This window comes from Chinchilla lanigera, unplaced genomic scaffold (genome assembly GCF_000276665.1).
Source record: "Chinchilla lanigera isolate Chin_1 unplaced genomic scaffold, ChiLan1.0 scaffold00047, whole genome shotgun sequence".
NCBI classification, from domain to species: Eukaryota; Metazoa; Chordata; class Mammalia; order Rodentia; family Chinchillidae; genus Chinchilla; species Chinchilla lanigera.
Window position 1 is genome coordinate 2293555 of NW_004955448.1, and position 20902 is coordinate 2314456.

At 40.4% G+C, this 20902-nt stretch overlaps 1 protein-coding gene across 1 annotated transcript in view; it reads left to right on the forward strand.

Annotated features, from left to right (window-relative positions):
- The window catches only part of Med12l (mediator complex subunit 12-like), a 306200-nt gene that overhangs the window by 69212 nt on the left and 216086 nt on the right, over nt 1–20902 (forward strand). The window contains exons 6-10 of the mRNA XM_005393030.2: nt 4443–4553; nt 9675–9944; nt 11945–12094; nt 12835–12934; nt 13267–13403. Of these exons, the coding sequence (XP_005393087.1) occupies nt 4443–4553; nt 9675–9944; nt 11945–12094; nt 12835–12934; nt 13267–13403 (768 nt within the window). The remainder of the gene's footprint in view (nt 1–4442; nt 4554–9674; nt 9945–11944; nt 12095–12834; nt 12935–13266; nt 13404–20902) is intronic.

Consider the following 20902-nt stretch of genomic DNA (forward strand, 5'->3'; position numbering starts at 1 on the left):
CATATTATTAGCAAAGACTTTTGGTACCTGCTGTATTAATCTGAGGAAGAGAAAGTGTGGTTTCTAAATTTTCCCTTTGGAACCTTCATTATAATATCTGTGGGGTAACACTTTTTTCGAGAGCTCATAGTAGGAAAAAGTGTGATCCTTACGTGAAATAGTAGTATTTTTAAGTCAATAAAAGCAACTGTTACAAATCCTAGTTTTGTTTAGAATAGGCCGACTTCAGTGCCTGCCCTGAACTTTCAGTAATTTTACTGAGCTGAGAAGTTAGTCTGCATCTTGAAAAAGCTGTCTCAGCATGTTTAATATTTTTGGAAGGATTGCTTCATATTATCAGGAACAGTGAAATCAGATTTTTCTTTTAGAGAAAACAACTAGATCCTAAAGTGATAAACATAATTGAAACAATATCGAATTGAGAAAGTTCACTGTGTTTCAATCTGGCATATTCTTGAACTGTGCAGCGCACACCTTAGGCACACGGGGCAGAAACAGGGTCAGCGCACACAAGCAGAAGCATCTGGAGCGGAGCTGTTGGGGCTGCGAAGGTGCTTTTTGTAAAAGCATTTTTTCGAGCCTTGTGTTTACCATTTCTTACACTTAATGCAAAACCCTCATTTTCTTATTTTAAACACATTTATTTAAATTGACAAATGTATTTTTTATTAAAGTTTACTGTTTTAAAATTTTAAATTGTACCTTTTCTGAGACTAATCTTATTACCCTTTCTGACTTGTAGTATCTTGAAAACTAGAAATTAAGTGGTAAATACCTGTGTGTCATATCAAACATGTTGTCACTATAATCTTTTAAATATGGCACATAGAGTTTATCAATGTGAGATTTTCACACAAGCAAGCAGGAAGGGGTCTAAGTGACAGATGGGAGGGGGAAATAAGTAGAACAAAGATATCCCGTGTGTCAGGACCTGATAATCCCAATGAATGTCAGCATTATATATCATAAACATAATTTTTTTTTTTTTTTTTTTGAGACAGGGTCTCACTATGTAGATCAGACTGGCCTCAAACTCATGGTGATCTTCCTTCCTCAGCCTCCCAAGTGCTGGGGCTGCGGGCATGTGCCACCACACCAGGCATTTATGTCATAAACATCAGCTAAGATTAATAATATTGAGAAGCATGAAAATGGCGAAACAGGATTTAGGGAGAAGGGAGGGACGTGGAAGGGAAGAAGAGAGAATTAAAGAAAAGGAACAAGCTATATTAGGTACCTATACCAACTCCCCAAGGTGATCATAAACTGCATGTACTGCAGAATGCACTAATAAAAATATATTTGCACACAAATCCTTGGTAACAACTGTAGTAGATCACTGGTGATACTTAAGGAATTACTAGGAATATAGTAAGGTTTTGCCTTAACTACTAAGTTTGTTACTGTAATAACTATAAAGTTCTAAGTGTCTTTTCCAGAAAACATAGCCTTTTGTTTCTAATTTGAAGATTCTTTCATTGAGTCATAATAAAAAGCTATTATATGACATCCAATGTATGCATACAGTGTCAGAAGAGAATGCATTTGTGTATGTGTGTTTATGTTTATGCATATGAAGGCAGTAGACGAAAGATGTTTGTACAGTAAGTCCCTGACTTACGAACATTCACATTGTGAAAGTTCGCAGAAACATTATGAACAGACCTCGCATAACGCAGTTGTGCTGCCGTGTCCTTACTGTACAGTGCAGTAGTGTATAGTAGTATAGTGCTCAGTCAGAGCCAGGGCGGCTGGAGCCAAGAGGAAGAGCAGTGATGATGTGGAGGGGCCTGCTAAGAAGTGCAGAGCAATAACCATGGGAACAAAGGTGAGCATAATTGAGAGATTAGGCCAAGGTATAAAAATAGTAGACATCACTCATTTTTATAACATGAATTGTTCAGCCACTGGCGGGATTTTGAAGCACAAAGACAAGATCATGGAACATGTGAAGTCTGCTGTGCCATTGAGGTCAACAATAATACCCAAAAATTGTGGTAAAGTGATAGAGGAGATGGAGAGATTCTCATTGTGTGGGTGCAGGATCGGCATCAGTGTCGAGTCCCACTCAAATTAATCCTTTTTTCAAGAAAAAGTTAAAGGCCTATATGAAGACTTGCAGGAAAAAATGAGGTGAGCAGAGCGCATCTTTTATGGCCAGTGATGGGTGGTTTAACGGTTCAAGGCTGGAGCCAACCTTTACATTGGGAAAGGGGTGAGGCTGTGAGTGCAGACACTGTAGCTGCTCAAGACTTTCCAGCAACACTTAGAGAAATGATTGATGAAGGTGCTCATTTACCCCAATAGATTTTTTAATGTCAGTGAGGCAGTACTGCCCTGAGTGGAAGGGGATGCCAGCGTGAGGTTACATCAGACAAGGAAAAGTTGGAGGCAGCAAAGGATAGACTTACTCTGCTGTTCTGTGACAGTGCTTCCAGTGATGTGAAGCTAAGGCCTCCCTTCATTTTCGATTCAGAGAACCCTCAAAAACATAGCCAGGGGCACTCTAAGGTCGTATGGAAGAATAACTCTAAAACTTGGGTCACACAGGCCATTTTTCAGGACTATTTTTTCCACCAGTTTATCCCAGAGGTAGAGAAATACATATTGTTGGGAGGAAGATATGCCATTCAATGTTCTTTTGCTGCTTGACAGTCTACTAGGTCACCCCCAATCTATAGCACTCATACAAATTCTGTGGAGTTATTGCGACTTTCAAGAAATAGTATTTGCATCACAGTTTTCACAACTGCTGGAATAAGAGTAGCCTTGTGACACTTTTGGAAGGACTATAACATCTACAAGGGCATAAAAGATGTTATCTTTGCTTACTGTGAGGTTTCAGCTGTCTCCACCCATGAATGTGGTTTGGAAGAACCTTAGCTCACAATTTGTTTTTGAAGTTCATGGACTTTAGCAGATGGGTAAGGAGACCAAAGAGGTCTTCAGCAACTTGACCCTTAGCAAGAAGCTGGTGCTAGATCTGCAAGGGGATGACCTCATTGAACTCTTTGTTATGTAACGAGGAGCTTACTAATGGGGACCTGATGGAATTAGAGGCCCAGCAGAAAGATGAAAAGAGCCAAGAGGAAGATGTCACTGAAGAACCGGAGAGATTTGCAACACAGGAAATGACAAGGGGATTTTCTTTCCTTGAAGGAGCACTGTCTTTGACACACAGGGCCCCCGTGTAGAATAATACACAAAGGTTGCAGCAGCTGTTCAGGATGGCATCCAGTGCTAGAATCATCTATGATGAGAAAAAAAACGTTACTACTCAGACATCACTGGGTCATTTTTCAAGAGGGCAGACAAAATTGAATCCCTCAGAAACACGTGCCATCCCCATCAAGTGTGATCTAATGGCCATCTTGCCCTCTGCCTCCTGTTGCTGATGGTCATTCAGCTCCACTGTCTCCACCTGCCCTCCTCCTCCAGTGTGTAACTCTCCTTATCAGTTTGATCAGTGTTATCTGCTATAGGCCAGTTGTACTGTACTGTGCTGCCACTTTACGGTAACTGTAAAAGTAAAAATACCTTATTTACAGTATTTTTGTGTGTTTGGTTTTTTATGCTTTACATTGTGTATTTGTATCAAAGGTGTATATGACTCACTTTGTCATTAGGAATGAATTTGACTTACAAAAGTTCTCCTGGAGTGGAACTTGTTGATAAATTGGAGATTCACTGTAGTGTTTATGTCAATATTAGTTGTCTTGTGGGGCTGTAACACAGTGGTAGAGGCAATTAGCAAGCAAATGCGAGGCTCTGGGTTCCACCCTAGCACCAAGGGAAAAAATAAAGGTAATGTTCTCTAGAGGAGCTATACCTTCCTTGTGGGACATTTTGTATATTTGTGAAGATGATTTTAGTTTGTAGTGTAGCCATGTTGGGTTATCTACACATTACTTCATTATAAATTTTTTCCATGTCTTTATATAACAGGTCATTGTATTGATTCTGAAGTGTGTATATTTGTAGATAGGCTGGAGTATCTAAGAGTCACTTTAGGGCAGGAAAGGTGGCTATGGGGGACACCGGGTCTGGTGGGATTTTCAAACCTTTGTTGAGATGATGATAAGAGCAAGGCTTTTTTTCTTAGTAACTGTCACTAGTAGCTAAGATTCATCCCTTGAATATCAGTTCGTGCTCTGCCAAAATCCCTCCAGAGGCTACATATGTCCAAGGAGTGTGAAAGCTATGCATTCCCATTTATTTTCAATTTAGAGTGGAGCAGACTATCAAAAACTAAAGACAAAATCCTACAACAAACATACCAAAAAACTCCAGTTCATTTTGTTCAGAAATTAGACTGTCATAAGACCATGTTTCAGTATAACAATAAAATAATAGTAAAATTACATTTATGCATAAGGGTCACAATGCCTTTAGAAAGCTGACTTTTTAATAATATTGTTGTAATTTTTGTTTGTTCATTTAAGGAAGGGATGTTAGAGAAGCATGAATATTTGACATGGATCTTGGATGTTTTGGAAAAGATCAGACCAATGGACGACGATCTTCTTAAACTCTTGTTACCACTAATGCTACAGGTACAGTACATGTCACCTTGAGCCAGTTGGCTTTACAGGCAAGAGATTAACCTGGTAAGAATAATTAGATAATAAAGATAGAAGTAGAAAATAATCTTCTTGAAATGGCATGAAAAGGATGTCTTGATGCTACCACAGTTCATAGTTTTTATCTACATGGAATCTCACCCATGTTGAATTCTTTTACATCTGAGCTAAGCAAATAGCTCCTTAAATATTGTCTCTCCACTCACACAGATAACTGTGAAAGCAAATCACCTCTTTTGAAAAATATAAAGAATCTTCTACATTCTTTTTGATAATTGTTTGTATCTCTGAGGAAGGAAACTTCTTATATTCATGATTTGTCTAAGATCTATTAAAATTTAGGTTATCTGGGTAAGATTTAAATTTCTTTCATATAAAAGTAATACATGAATTTGATAATTCATTTTCCATCTTAGTAGAATATAAGTTTTCAAAGTACGTATAGATAATCTGGATTTGTGCAGGAACTGCTGTGATTTCACCCTTTTCATTCCTAATTGCATGGATTTGAGTCTTTTCTTTCCTTTTTTGGATAAGATTAGATAAGGGTTTGTTGATTTTATTTAATCTTTCAAAGAGCCAACTCTTTGATTCATTGATTCTTTGTATTTTTTTTTTTAGTCTCCAGTGTGTTAATTTCTGCTCTGATCTCTAATTTTTTTTCCTTGTTTGAGCTTGTGACTTAGCCTTCTCTTCTTTTTCTAGAAGTTTGAGGTGCATCGCGAAGTTGTTTATTTGTGCTTGCTCTTTTTTCCTGATATAAATTTCCCTCTTAGGACTGCTTTCATTATGTCCCATAAGTTCTGGTATGTTGTATTGTTGTTTTCATTTAATTGTAGAAGCTGTTTGATTTCTTCTTTAATTTCATCTGTGACCCATTGTTTGTTCAGGAGGGGTGCATTTAATTTCCATGTGTTTATGAAGTTCTTGTGGTTTCTTTTGCCATTGATTTCCAATTTCATTGCACTATGGTCTGATAATATGCATGGGATAACTTCAGTTCCTTTGCATTTACTTAAGCATGCTCTGTGAGCTCACATGTGGTCTGTTTTGGAGAATGTCTTGTGAAGAATGTGTATTTGGATGTTGTGGGGTAGAACACTCTGTAGATATCTACTAAGTCCCTTTGTTCAAAAGTTTGGTTCCGTTCTAATATTTCATTGTTGACGTTTTGTGTAGTTGATTGGACATTTTGTGATAGTGGGGCATTGAGATCCCCCAATGCAGTTGTTACTGTTGCTTGTTTGATGTTTCATACCCATTTATATTTGTTTTATATAGTTGGGTGCACTAGTATTTGTTGCATATATATTTATGACTGCTATCTCTTCCTCTTGGATTGTCCCTTTTGTAAGGATGTAGTGATCTTCTTTGTATCTCTTAATCAGTCTTGGCCTGAAATTCACTTTGTCTACAAATAGGGGTTCTTGTCACATGAAGTATTGTTTTCCATCCTTTGACTTTCAGTCTATAAATTTGTTTTTATTAAATTAAAATGTGTTCTTGTATGCAGCATATTGCTGGGTCTTGCTTCTTGATCCATTCTGCCAGTCTGTGTCTTTTGATTGGTGACTTCAGACCATTCACATTGGTGATTTTAATGGATATGTATTGACTTATCCTTGTCATGTTATTTTCCTGTTGCTGGTTCTCCCTCTTTTTCCCCTTTCTCTGTTTAATTGTTTGTCTTGCCTGGTGGATTCCTTCTTTTTTTATTCATGGAGTTGTAATCCTTGTTATCTCTTTCTAGACTGCCCTTCAGAACATTTTGGAGTGCTGGCTTGGTGCTCATAAATTTCCTCAGATATTCTTTGTCATGGAAGTATCTTATTTCTCCTTCAGTTTTGAAAGATAGTTTTGCTGGGTACATCAGTCAAGGTTGAAGATTGTTTTCCTTTAGAACTTGAAATACTTCACTCCAAACTTGCCTTGACTAGAGGGTTTGTGCTGAGAAGTCAGCTGTGATTTTGATGGGCTTTATAGGTGATTTGTTTATTTTCCCTAACAGCTTTTAAGATTCTATTCTTCTCTATTTTTTTTTTTCTTGTCTTTTTGAGATAGGATCTTGCTATGAAGTTTAGGCTGGCCTTGAGCTCACTTTGTAGCTCAGACTGGTCTTGAATTAGCAACAATCCTCCTGTCTCAGCCTCCTGAGTGCTGGGATTACAGGTGTGTGCCACCACGCCCAGCTATTTTTATTTTAAAGAGAAAAAAATACAATAAAAATGATACAGAATTTCAAAATAAGATGATAGGAAATTAATAGTGGTTATTATATTGCATATGGTTATCTTCAGAGTAATTGCTCAGATTACCAGATATAAGCCTGCAAAACTGATCAAACAGTATAAGATTCTATTCTTGTGTTGAGTTTCTGAAATCTTGACTATGATATGCCTGGCTGTAGATTTTTTTTTTGATCTTGGCTAATAGGATTTCTATATGCATCACTTAGTGTATGTCAAATTCTTTTTCTCTACTGGGGAAGTTTTCTGCATGATGTCTATGAACAGTTTTTTATGTCATTTGTGCTATCTCCTTTTTTATTGATTCCAGTTAATCTTAAGTTATTCTTTGTCTCATCTAATGGCTGTTGTATTGATTTCTCATGGTCCCTTGCTATTTTTAAGAAATCTTTCTTTTCATGATTCCTAACCATAAGCTTGTCTTCTCTACGTGAGATCCTGTCCTCACATTGCCTTAATCTGTTGTGAATACTTTTATTGGAATTTTTATTATCCTGGGTATCTGCTTAAATCTACCTTATAGATTCCATTTCTTTCCTATACTGAGCATTCATGGCTTCCATAATTTTCTTAAGCTGCTGTATTTTTTCTTTCTTTCTTTCTTTTTTTCCTACCTTCTTCCCTCCCTCCCTCCCTCCCTCTCTCCCTCCTTCCTTCCTTCCTATTTGTCTGCATCTGCTCTAGAGTCACTAAGCATGGTTTTCATTGTGGATACCATCTCTGCAGTTATTTGAGAAATTATTTCTGATTTGATATTTTCTAGAGCCTCATTCAATTGTTTTGTTGTTACTGCTTCAGAGAGGCCAGGTGGGTGGCTTTCAGATTGTCCCACCTTTTTGCCCCCTGGGTTTGCCTTTGGTGACCTGGATGTCTGGGGTTGCATCTTGTTTAAATGTCTTCTCATTTTCTTTTTGTTTTTTAGTTTAATTCCTGGGTGATGCTTATAAATTGTCTTTGGTGAGTTGCTTTATTACTAGTATTTAGAAACATTAATAAATGACTAATTCTTGTAGGTATTTTCCAGGTATAGCTGGTTTTTGGGTTTTGAGTCTGTTGCAAGACCCTACACCTTCAATTTGTTGGGGATGAGAAGTTGCTACATATTTATCCCAGTCCCTGGCTCTTTGGCACTGTGTTACAGTATTTCTCTTACCCTTAGTTGGTCTCAGTCTTAGAATACCAGGAAGAATAGCTGGTTAGCACAGTTATGTCACTTTTGGCTGTAGTGGCCATTAGCAATGATAATAGTTTTAAACACAACCTAGAAAATGACAAACTGAGCTAACCATTAATTTGCCACCTTTAACTGTATGAACTAAATTTATGGTTATATAACAAAATTTAAAACAAACCAGAAATTTGTATGCAATGTACAAGTCCTTAGTATGTCAATTTTGCCATCAGGAGTTAATGTTTAAAATGGGTTAGGGAGAAAATAGTGAATTGAAAGAAGTGGAAGAGATTAGAAATAATGCTGGAGGACAAAGACGGATCATGCTAACTTTGGAAACTGGTGCAGAAGACTGGAGGGAAAGAGAAAGGAAGAGATAAAAAAAAGAACAGAACAACTACAAAGAGACTAGAAACTACATTCACATTCATTTAAAAACAAGATAAAACACTGAAGGAAAAAAAAATAAAAACAAAACCTTAACAACAACAAAAAACAAGAGAGAGAAAAAAAGAAAAAAGTCCACTTTCGTGTTTATCTCTGCTGTCACTGTTAGACAGCGTGTGGAGACAGAGTCCCAGTTTGTGCCGATCTATCCCAGCAAGCCAGCAGTAGCTTTCTGGCTGATCTAGCTCAGCAAGCCTGCACCTTCTGGCTGAGACCAGACTCAATTCAGCCTGCAGCTGTCAGCATACCTTCCGCCAGCCTGAGCACAGCTGAGAGCTGCTAGATTGAGCAGATAGCCTTTCTGAGTTCTGAGCTCAGCTGGCCCCTCTCCAAGATAGCCTCAGCACTCACCACCAGCTAGTGCAGTTCTTCACATCCACTGCTCCCCTCTGCTGCTGGGTCTTTCTGTGGAGACCTCTGGAGTGCCAGCATTCACTGTGTGTCTGCAGGTGTCATCTGCTCCTCTTGAACAGTGAGTCGCATCTCAGAGAATGTGCTGCTGGCTACCTTATTCTTCTTTATTGAAGTTTCTCTCTTCACTCTCTCCATGGGCTTCAATTCGTGCCTCAGATCCTTGCTGAGTCCAGGGGACCTCCTTCCTCCCTTCTCTGCCTCTCGTTGCTATATTCCAGTGTCTGGACAGTGACCCTCAGAGAAGCTTTTCCTCTGCTGCTTACCACTCTGACACCTTGGTGCACTTCCTGAATTTGATAATTCAAACAACATGAAATCATACCAGTGGCAAGTGGTTCTCTCATCCTGGTGCCTTCCCCAGGTGCTGAATCACAAGAGGGTCCTGCATGTCCTCCCCAAGAGGATCTGGATGGGAGGGTCTGTACCTGCATTGCCTGGTCCAGTAGCCAGGTGGGCCATGGGGCATTTGAAGTATGACAGTGTGAATGGAGATGTGCTCCAGGAGTAACATGCTCACCATATTTCAGACTTAGTGTGGAAAAAGTATACACTATTAATCCTTTTCATGTTGATCACATGTTGATAACTTTTTGGATATATTGGGCTAAGTGCAACACGTTGTATTAATTTGCCTGTACTATTTTTTAATACTGAAAAATTCCAAATCATGTTTATGCTGGTCATATTGTTCTATGTAGTGCTTTTGCAGATTACATTTTGCAGATTGCATTTTGCAGATTGCAAGAAAAGTATATTAAAATAGTCGCTTGAGAAGTACAAGGCATAACTGAAGTCTGCTGTCCTTCTGCTTCTCAGTATTCCGATGAGTTTGTTCAGTCGGCCTATCTGTCTCGTCGTCTTGCCTACTTTTGTGCACGGCGTCTTTCCCTCCTGCTGAGCGATAGCCCCAGCCTCCTTGCTGCCCACTCACCGCACATGATGATAGGACCGAACAACTCAAGCATCGGGGCCCCCAGCCCTGGCCCCCCAGGCCCTGGCATGAGCCCAGTGCAGCTGGCCTTCTCCGATTTCCTTTCCTGTGCACAGCATGGTCCTTTGGTTTATGGACTTAGTTGTATGTTGCAGGTAAGTTTATGGCCTGTGTTATTTTTATGTTAAGATTCAGTTATGGAAAACAGCTGGGCTGGGAATAGCACTTTCAGCTTTCATGTCACAAACCTAGTTTTTCCCCTAACCAAGTAATTTATATTGAAATTTTATGTTTTTTATTACTGTGTATTGGAGAGGAGATTTGTTGTATCTATCTAGAAGAAAGTTATTGTGCTTGTCCTTTATTAGGGCCATTAAGCACTTCAATTAGGAATCCTTCAGGGAACCCACAGAATAAGTCAGCTCTATTACTATTCTGGAAAGATAGCTTCTTCAGGCAGCATTTCCTCAGTTCACATCTTCAGTTGGTTGCCTCTTCATGTTTCTTTAAAGTCTAAATCATTTATCAGACTGTAGTTATCGGTGCAATTGCTTTTGCAGTTCTTCAATATCTAGCAATGTGTGAAGTGCTGGGTCCATCCTGTCAGGAATGAGACACAGCTCTGCTGTAGAGGAAGTTCACGGTTGAATGTTCACATTTCTTGAGCTTGTAGTGTTTCTGGCTCTTTAATAAGGGCCTTTGAAACTAGGGTGGCTCCGAAGACGTGGTCTCTACTCTGGTGGAGCTTTCTGTGCTCTTGGGAAGACAGCGTCACAAATGTACAGCTCCTGTGCACCGTGACAAGGGTTGATGGAGAGATGCACGGGAGGCTAAGGCAGCTGAAGGGAACTTGCAGCCCATTCTAAAATTCAAGGAGGTTTTCTGAGGGATGTGTTTTAAGTGTTGTGAGCTGAGGAAAAAAAAGTAAGAAGAGGTATGGTAAGGGTGTTCCTGGTAGCAGCACAACACAGGAAAAGGCCCAGAGACTCGTATGCAAGTTGGCCTTGATGGAATCTGGAGTGTGAAGTCTCCTAGGCCTTATGTTGGGATGTAGTCAAAGGGTTTTATATAGGGAGGGACACTGTCAGTTGTACTTCAGTTAGATGGTTTTGGCAGTAGTGGGAGAAAGATTAATGGGGGTAGTGGTGGTAAGAGAGGAAGAAGTAGGCAAAGAAGTCAGTTTGGAAGCTTCTAGGTGAGGTCCATTTTGGACTGTTGGATGACAGTGGGCCCTCTCTGTCCATGGGTTCATGTCTCTGGATTCAGCCAACCTAGATCAAAAGTACTCAGAAAAAATTTCTGAGCATGTAAAGACTTTTTTCTTGTCACTATTCCCTGAACAATATAGTATAACTATTTACCTGGCATTTATATTGTGTTAGATATTATTAAAGTATATAGGAGGATTGCACAGATTATGTGCAAACACTGCAGCATTTTATGTAAGGGTCCTGAGTATGTGCAGATTTTGGCATCTGTGAGGGGTGCTGGCACTTTGCTTTCTGTTTTTGTTGTTTTTCAACCTGGAGTCAAACTAGGACCTCATGCTTGCCAGGCAGGCACTATGGCTGCTGAGTTATCTCAGAATTCAGGGAAGGGCTCCATTGTGGTCAGGAGCCATGAACCCCACATCCACCAGGCAGGAGGAAGCGGGTAGGTTGTGGACCAGTGGAGACCGATGTATTAGTGGTATTTAGGGATGTGCTGTCTTCTCATCTGCCATCTGCTCTCCACAGAGATGCCTGCTAGGCTTCAGAGTTTACTTTTTGTATTTAATTTCATATTTTTGAGAAAAGATCTATCACAGTCACTGTCCAAGTTCGCATAGCTTGCTGTTGAGTTCATGATAGCTTATGCTTCAGACTCTTTATAGGTCTGATTTTAAACCTTGTTCGACAGCTTAATTTTGTATGGTGAAATATTAGCTAATAAATGATAATATTCTTTAATTTCTCAATGGCTGGCTGTACTCTTTCCCTTTCAAATTTATAATTCTTAGTTTTGTCTTAAAGTTGAGAGTGGAAAACATATTCACATTTTAAATTCTTGGGGAGAAAACTAATATAGCTATGAAAAGTTACCATTGTTATATTAAGCTATGATTATACTTGCCCTCTTCCTCTAAATGTCTGGATTTTTCCCACTTTGTTTCCAGACTGTCACTCTCTGTTGCCCAAGTGCCTTGGTGTGGAATTATTCCACAAATGAAAATAAGAGTGCGAACCCGGGCTCACCCCTGGATCTGCTGCAGGTGGCCCCTTCCAGCCTCCCTATGCCTGGTGGGAACACGGCTTTCAATCAGCAGGTAGACTTTCCTGGCAGGGTTTGAAGGATCTTTGCATTCTCCCGAGGCCTCAGGGAGTACTGGGCAAGGCCTGAGTGCTAGTGTCTGAGGTACTTGACTGTCATGCCCAGCTCTGCCCTCACTCTCCGGTGACATCAGTGCTTCTTTTGCCTCTTCAGACACAGAAGTGCATGAAGTTGTTTTCTTTCTAGTCACCCTCTGACTGAGCAGTTCTTGCTGAGTGTCCTGCCACCCAGAGAATAACTTTTGTGTTAAGTCTAACTCCCATAGTAGTAATTTGTGATATTTAGGAATTGTTTTACATTCTTGTTAGTGCTGCATTATTCATTTTAAGGACTTACGCAACTTGAATCTTAGGATTATGACTAATATTTAGAATATGATCTTTGTATTTTAACAAGCAGTGTTTAAAATTACTAAAACATTGCTACTCATTTTCCTGCATAGGTAGTTGAATGGCTTACAGAGATGTTTTAGAATTTTCACCTCGCCTTATGGTTCCTAAAGAAAATTTGTGTGTTAAGTTGTTTTTGCAAACATTTATTGTTCTGTGCGTTTAATACTGAACGCTAGCATTGAGTCCCGGCTTTGAAATTTTAAAAATGTTCTTCCCAGGCAGCCAGCTTGGTTTTATAATGCAGTGAAGATTGTCATTTACCGTAGGGCTTGCTACTTGATGTGATTTAGACAGCCGCTGTAGCTTCCCAAGCTCAAGTTAATTAGAAGTGATTCTCTTTCAGGTTCGGGCAAGGATTTATGAGGTGGAACAGCAGATAAAAGAAAGAGGCCGTGCAGTGGAAGTTCGCTGGTCTTCTGACAAGTGCCAGGAGTCAGCGGCAGGTACAGAATGCAGCGAGAGAACGAGTGCTTTCGAGCGTGGGGCCTTATGCCGTGTTTATAATCCTTGTAAAATGCTCTCTGTAAATAAGGGAGCTCTTTTGACAAAGCCCTCTGTGCATTTTGAGGACATTGTTCAGTTTATGCCTTTTAGAGCCCGGCATAAATGTCTGTGGAGAGTGTCAACTCTGGTTTTCTTGACAGTCCTGTGATAGTATATCCTGAGAACTGTACCTTGAGGAAAACTGACTCTGCCTCACATGACGATAATTTTGTATTATGCTGTTCTGGCTCTATTTGACCTCTTTAACTGTCTGCTTAATTTCTATATCTAGGGGTGACTATTAGTCGTGTTTTACACACGTTAGAAGTCTTGGATCGTCACTGTTTTGACCGAATTGATTCTAGCAATTCAATGGAGACGCTTTATCATAAAATTTTCTGGGCAAACCAAAACAAAGATAACCAAGAGGTAATTAATATTTCTTCTGTTCCTTTTGCTTTTTATTTTTTAGCATATTTTCTTCTTCATTCAGTAAACTCTGACAAAGCCTTTCCTATGAAGTCTAACATCTTATGAAGCCAAATATACTTTGAAATCTATTATTGGACTAAAAAGACCCACTGTTACTAACCACTTAACAGTTTACCCCTAGCGTCATTCTGACAGTGTATTTGTTTACACACTGAGCATCTTGAGCACAGCTCGGGCAATGTTACTTCAAGCAGTCAATTTTTGTATCAAATAAACTTGATAAAACTGTCAGCTTTATATTTCTGTCAGATCATCTTATAAAAATTAACAAAGTATGCAATTTGTGGTCATTCTGTACTTAAATAATTGGACTGGCAAATGGTTAAAAGAAATGTCCATGGGGTTGGTCTGTCTTCATATATTGATTGGGTTTTTCTTCGTTGTTTCCTCATCCTCCATTTTCGTTTTAGCAGAATATCCTTCATCTAGTGATTGAACTTGATGCACTATTTTGACTTTAATTTAGGGAATATATTTCAGTATACAGCACAGCAGAGGGTAGTGCATTAATATTTGTAGTTATAGTCTTTGAAAACCTTAGACAGTGTGTTAGTCAAGGTTCTCCAGAGAAACACAACCGACAGAAAAAAAAGTATGTGCCTGTGTGTATTCTTATCATTATATCTGCCTAGAGAAAGAAGTGAGTGCTATTTATTTTTAAAAATCGGCCATTGTGACTAAGGAAGATGGTAAATGTGAAGTATGCAAGGCAGGCTGGGCAGAGCTGATGCTGCAGTCGAGTCTGGCAGTCCAGTCCTTCATCTTTGGGGCACCTCCGTCAGCTGGGTGTATGAGGCCCACCTACACTGTGGAGGATACTCCGCTTGGCTGAAGGTTTACTGGTTTGCATGATAATCACATCTAGCAAATACTTTCTTTGGCAACATCTAGATGAATGTTTGACCAAAGAATTGGTTATCATACCTAGCACATTTTACATATGATCACAGTTTTACCAGTTTTTATATTTTCCTAGCAATATGTCGTTTCATGGATGGGCTGGTCTATCAACATAGGATTTTCACTTATTTTTTTTTTTCTCAGCCTTACTTGGGAGAAATAAAAAATGTCTTGTTTCTTTTCACACTAAAAGATGCCTGTGATATGTACAGCTTGTGGTAGGCACCAGGGATACTGAGGTAACTCTTACAATGCCTTTAAGGAATACCTTAGTTGATTGATTATAAATATCTTTGATTTTGAAGCTAGTCTTTGGGGGTACATATGTGGAAAGACTAGATGAAACAACAAAAACAACTCCAGACCTCTCCTGTCTTTATGTAAGCCTAATATGTAGTCCAGATTCGTCTTCTTTCGGGGTGGAAATTTTAAAGCTCATCTCTTCGTGATACAGACCTTCTTAGGCTTCAGGGCCACTCAGACTTTGTGCATAAATGTGCATTGTCTGGAAGGAAAGTAGGGATCCGCAGGTGCCAAGTGTCCCTTGGGTTGGCGCGCTTCCTGTGCTCAGTGTCGAGTAGCAGCTGCACCGTTTCTTGGTGAGGGTTTTGCCAAGGTCCCCAGAGGCACCTTGGCCTTGTGGCTGTGTAACCTTCTAGTGAGTGAACTGGCCAACTTCGGAATTACTGGCTCATTTGCCTACAGAAACTCAAATTACGCAGAAGTATTCTTAAGGGAAGATAACAATGGGGTTGTCTTCTAAAGGGCAGAAGTTACACTGAGAAGTTTCTGAGTAAAATTGCGCTGTTTGTGGTGTTCTCCCTAATGCTCAGTTGTCTCCAGAGGGGTTGTCTGAGAGGAGCCACTGGGGCGCAAGGAGAAACTGGAAGCTCTTCTGAGAGTGCATATTTAGCTTTGTCTGTCTAGGCTTTATAACAGACAGTTGCTATGCTAGCAGAGGTGTAGAATTTATAAATAAGCGTGAATATTGAGAGCTTTCCCTTAAAAACGTATCTGTTTGATCGGAGAGGGCTGAGATTGGTTCTGACCTGAGCTTCCTCTACATGAGAGCTTTCTCTGTCCAGTAAGAGGAGGCTCCTGCCACGAGAGGGCGCCACGTGCTCAGGCTGAGTCCTGCGTGCTCTAGCGACACTGGAAATGTTACAGTTGCCTCATGTAGCAATATTTATGTCAGAGTGTTGACTCAACTCTGGAGAGACCCAATGTAATGAGTAGTGGTTTTGTGGTTAATATGCAGTTTTATGACTAAGGTAAAAAACTACATTTTCAACGTGAAATTTAGACCGATCATCTAATTTTAACTTGCCAGAAAGAATATCCAAATAGATGCTTTTATAATATTTAAAATTAAATTTATTTTAAAAATGTGACTTTGGTTTAGCGTGGATCAAGGTATGTGTGTATATGCATGCAAACGACAAAGTTTGATTTCTTTACTTTTTACGAGGGTTTCTGTTTTCTTGACGGCTAAGCCACTGTCTGTATTTCGGGGATTCATGTGAGTCTGAGCAGCAGTGAGACCTTGAGCAGATTGCAGAAGACAGAGTGGCTTCATATTCTTGTTGGGCGGGCGCAGAGTGCTTGCTTGTCCTGTTCAGCTCTGAGAAGATTGAGCATGGTGTGGTGAGGACTCAGAAACCCGTCTCACGCCTTTAAAATAAGTTCCTACTTTAGAGGGGATTTCACATTTTGTCTTAGGGTTGAGTTAACGTGATAGGTGATAAAAAGTTACCAGCCTGTGTTGCAGTGGGTTTGAGGTTTGCGCTTACTGGAAGTTGTATCTAGCTATGGTAAGGCTCAGGCTGCATAGCCTGTTCCCCACATTTAGGAAACTTGGTTTCCTTTTTGCGGGGAACTCATGTGGGAAATCAGGTCTTCTCTGTTTCCTTATAGAGAATGGGGAAGACATCTTTCCCGACGGGAGAAGTCAGAGGCCTGAGGGCTGGAGTTGTGTGCGCGCTTGCTTTCTGTGTTCGGGAGAGCCTGTTTGAACCTGTGCCACAAGGAGTGAGGACACTGAGCGCTGACCCTGTCTGTGGCTGGCCGGGGTGAGGCCTTGTGGGTGGAGGTGTCATGCTTGTGCCTTGCTCTCAGTAATTCCACACAGAATGTGTTGTTCCTTGACCCTTTTCCCTGTCACCCTCATATCCTGTTACAGCTCTTGTAGGTCATGGCTTATGTACCGTGGTGAGGAGGTGAAAAAAAAAATCTCAGAACTTTGCTGTGTAGTTATTTTGGTTCTGTGCCTCATGATTTTCCATTTAGTGTAGTGTGAAATACAAAAATTGCTGCATTTAGGTCAGGGCTCAGAGGTTCACATTCCTGCAGTGACCAGGCAGGCTGTATAAGCTGGCTGTGGGCTGCTGAGTCCTGGTATAGGGTAGCGGGGTCTGGCTGGAAAGCAGGCACGCCCTGTGTGAAGAGACTCAGACTGCACTGCGGACTGCATGCTCCCTGTTGTCTGATCATCCGGCTATTCAAGAAAAGCTGGGTGTCACGATGGCTATGGAAACTTCCTGGGACTCAGCGTTGTACCGGCTGAGCTGTGTGTCCGCCGGCCGAGTGTGCAGACGCCTGTCAGCCGCTGGTGCATGCTCTGTAGGGCTTACTTGCGTATTTGCTTGCTTTGGATTTCAGAGCCATTTCTTTTGTGTGAGGGAGATGAAGCGAATGGGGCCGCCACCCGTCTGAGGTAGTTAGCTGTCGTGGGGCTGTGGGGCCTTCTGATTCCAAGTGCAGTGACCCCGGCAGCCACTGTGGACTGCAGCTCTGAACAGCAGGGTGGGGAGGACCACGGCCTGACGGAGCTCCCTGACCACTTCCTTCCTCCCTGCTGCTCGCCCTGGTTGTGATGTGCAGGAAGGCAGCGGCAGATGTATCTTGGGGTCCCTTGGGGGATGTGGATAGAGAGAAGGTCTAGAGGTGGCAGGAAGATCTGCCTCTCACTTCTCTCTCTGGGGCCCTGGAAGCAAACTTTTCCCTGAGTAATGAGAAGGCCAAACCAGCTGTGCCGGATGGAGCACTTGAGATCAGGAGCACATCTGTGTTTCCTCTTTGCTGCCCTCAAGGCTGTCACCAGTTAAAGCCTGGAAATGTACATGTCTGTTGCTTATATTTGCTTTATATGTATTCATATGGCATTTTTGGTGATCAAGTTCTTAAGCGGAGAAAGTGTGCTTTACTCATCCTGGCCACGGCCTTTGGCCAGCTGGGGTTTGTATCACTGTGGTTTAAGAACTGCCTGTTAACCTCATCTGACAGAGAAAGAACTTTGTCTCTGCAATGTCTGTGCTTGCTCCGTATTTGCCTTCCTGCAGTCCTGTAGCTTCACGGAGGTAGGGTCTGTTTCTTCTGCTCAGCCACATCATCAGCCTCTAGTGCCGTGCATGGGGCTTAAAAGTTGTCTGTGCTTTTTCCTGCTCATTAAAAAGCTCTTGCTGGGCATGGTGGTGCACACCTGTAATCCCAGCACTTGGTAGCTGCATTAGGAGGATCGCCGCAAGCTCAAGGCCAGCCTGCACTCCATAGTGAGTTTAAGGCTAGCCTGAACTATGTGGCAAGACCCTGTCTCAAAAAAAAAAGAAAAACTACTGAGGCAACATAGTGAAGGGGAAACACTTCTTTGAGATTTGGCTTGGAAGGATTGGAGTAAATGTAGTGTTGGCATTTGTGCCATTGTCACAGTGGTGCTGTAAAGGAAACGTATGGATATACAGCATCAGATATGTTGGTTAGGGGTGTGGCTGACGCGAGGTATTTGCTTTAAAATCAACATAGTGTGCTTCTTTTGGGGTTCTTGGACAATTCACTTACACTTGATGAGTCTCAGTTTCCTCATCTGTAAGATGGGTAATTTGCTAATAATGCAAAAATAACATGAAACTAAATTAGTAAGCCTTTTAAATATTTATAGGGTTAGGGTTAGGTTAATGGGTACTTAAGATAATTCTTCTATTATCACTAAGTGATGTATTTAGAGGACAGCTAAAAGCACTGGAGAAATGTTTGGAATATGATTGACTTGATTGTAGTGGGTCCCTTGGTGCTGCTGTGGGTACACAGAATATCCACCTTATAGTCTACTAACTCATAAGGCATAGCCAGAGTCTGCCAGGCTTTTAATATTCGTTGATTTTTCAACCTTTACCCTCAGCAGGAAACCTGTTACTCAAGTGCTAATTCATCAGTGGATTCATCTGTTGATAATTTAGCAGCTGCATGTCCTGTTAGGAGGAGGGGCAGGGTTGGAGTGTGTCCCTAGGGCGTGACCTGGAAGGGCGTATTCTTGCCCAGCACCTCCTTTCTCTTTCTCTGCTCTCTGGCCAGCATGATGGAAGCAGCTTTCCTCTACCAGGCCTTCCATTGTGACATTCTTGGCTTGGAGCCAGCCAACCATGGACTAAACCACTGAAACTGTTAGCTAAAATAAATCTCTCCTCCTCTAAGTTGTGGGTATGAGATCAAATATTTTGTCCTAGTGATGGGAAAGTAACTAATGCAAAGTTTATTAGTAATATATCAGTTGCATTAATACATTGGGAAAACAAAAATTGTGTGTCCAGGCATTTAGACTTTGCTGTTACTAGAAGGATTGGTAGTGTTAGATTAGAGTGAGCCTCTTGGTTTGTTTTTGAGCTTGTGTGTTTGTCAGGTTTCTGTTACCATAACAAATACTTGAGATAACCAAGTTATAAACAGAAAAGAGTTAATTTTGGCTTGCAGTTGAAGAGGTTTCAGTCTGTGATCAGTTGGCCCCATTGGTTCAGGCCTGTGGTAGCATATCACAGCAGGAGCCCATGTGGAGCCAGAAATTAGATGGAGGGAGAGAGGTAGGTATGTGTGTCTTGGGATTCCACTGTCCCCATAGGAGCATACCTGAAAATGTTAGAGATCTCCTACTGGCTCCACCTCTTACATGTTCTGTCACCTGCCAATAGCATCATGGCCTGGGGACTGAGCCCTGAACACGGGAACCCTTAGGGGACACTCATGAAACCATAATAGAATGTAAGCTGATCTTTTCTCAACTTTTTCATATGTACCAGGTGCTTTTTTAAGTGTCTTATGTCATCTTATTTTTCTCTGGCCTGTGGGGCACATTTTTCAAAAATCCCTTACTCTATAGATGAAAAAAGTCAGTGCTTCAAGAGGATGTGAAATTGACCAAGCTCATGTCCAACTTATTAGTGGGGGAACAGAGATTGGAATTGAGATTGGAATCATAAATGGTTCAGAAAAATTCTTCACTAGCATATTCCAGTTCTTATATTGCTTATTAAAAAAAATATTTTATTTCAGGTAAAAATAGAGCCCAACAAACAGTCTTCAGATACAATTTTGGCAGAAGGGGAAAAGCAACTGTTTAATTGCCATAAATAGTTTCCCACATACAGTATTAATTTTGGCACATTTGCAGGACATGTGGGAATAATCTCTAATTTCTAAAGTTTCTTTGCCAATTTTAACATAGTAAACATCATTAATTTAGAAAGTTCAAATCCTAAACTTGGCCAACATTGCCTTTATTTATACCATGGACTTTAGGCCAATTCAGATGTGGATTTGAATTGGTAAACACCAATAGCTGTGTTCATGGCTGGGAATATTTAATATTTTCTTTCTTATTGATGTGTTATCTTTATTTCTCACAAAAGGTAAAAAGTAGTTTGTTGTACCATATCATGATGGTTTTGGAAATTGAATGTGACATTTTAATTATTTTAAGTATGAGAGACTGTACTTTTCTAGGATTTTTGGAATAATATACTGTGTAATTATAATTCATGCCAAGACTCTAATCATGTGATTACATATTTTGCAAAACTGCTATTTTATCCATTTGTATTATTTACATGTTGATTTTTTTAAACCGAGGGATACAAAACTTAATTTTTATTGTAGTATAAATGAAAATTGATTTAAATATTTAGAAGGAATGTTTTAAATTTGTTGTCTTATCTATGTCACTTTTTTTTCTTAGAACTCAGAGTTGTGCTATCTTTAACTGCTGCAAATTAAAAACAGGGTTATTCTCATTCCCTGGCTTGTGTTTTACTTCTTAGGTACGGTATTAAAACATCTGAAGACTGTCAGCATTGACTGTGGGTGTGAGATTAGGAAAATTTCCTCCATTCTCCACCAGAAAATTTAGTTATCTCAAGCATCTTTAGGAAATATACACATGGAAATGTTGATATGTGTAAAATTTATCAAAAGTGAATATTATTTGTGTAATAAATCTTTTTTTTTTTTTTTTTTTTGGTTTTTCTCCAGTACTGGGAACGGAACTCACGACCTTGTGCTTGCCAGGCAGGCGCTTTGCCGCTGAGCTAAATCCCCAGCCCCCATTGTGTAATAAATCTTATGAGTGTGTGATTAACAGGCTTAAGCTTATTCCCTTATATAGTGTTCTGGATAGGTGTGCTCTCGCTGACGGTTTACCATGGGCTTCTGTTCTGTTAGCAGTTCGACCGCTTTTAGCTGATGTGACTGGAAATTCCCCAGCTCTCTGTAAC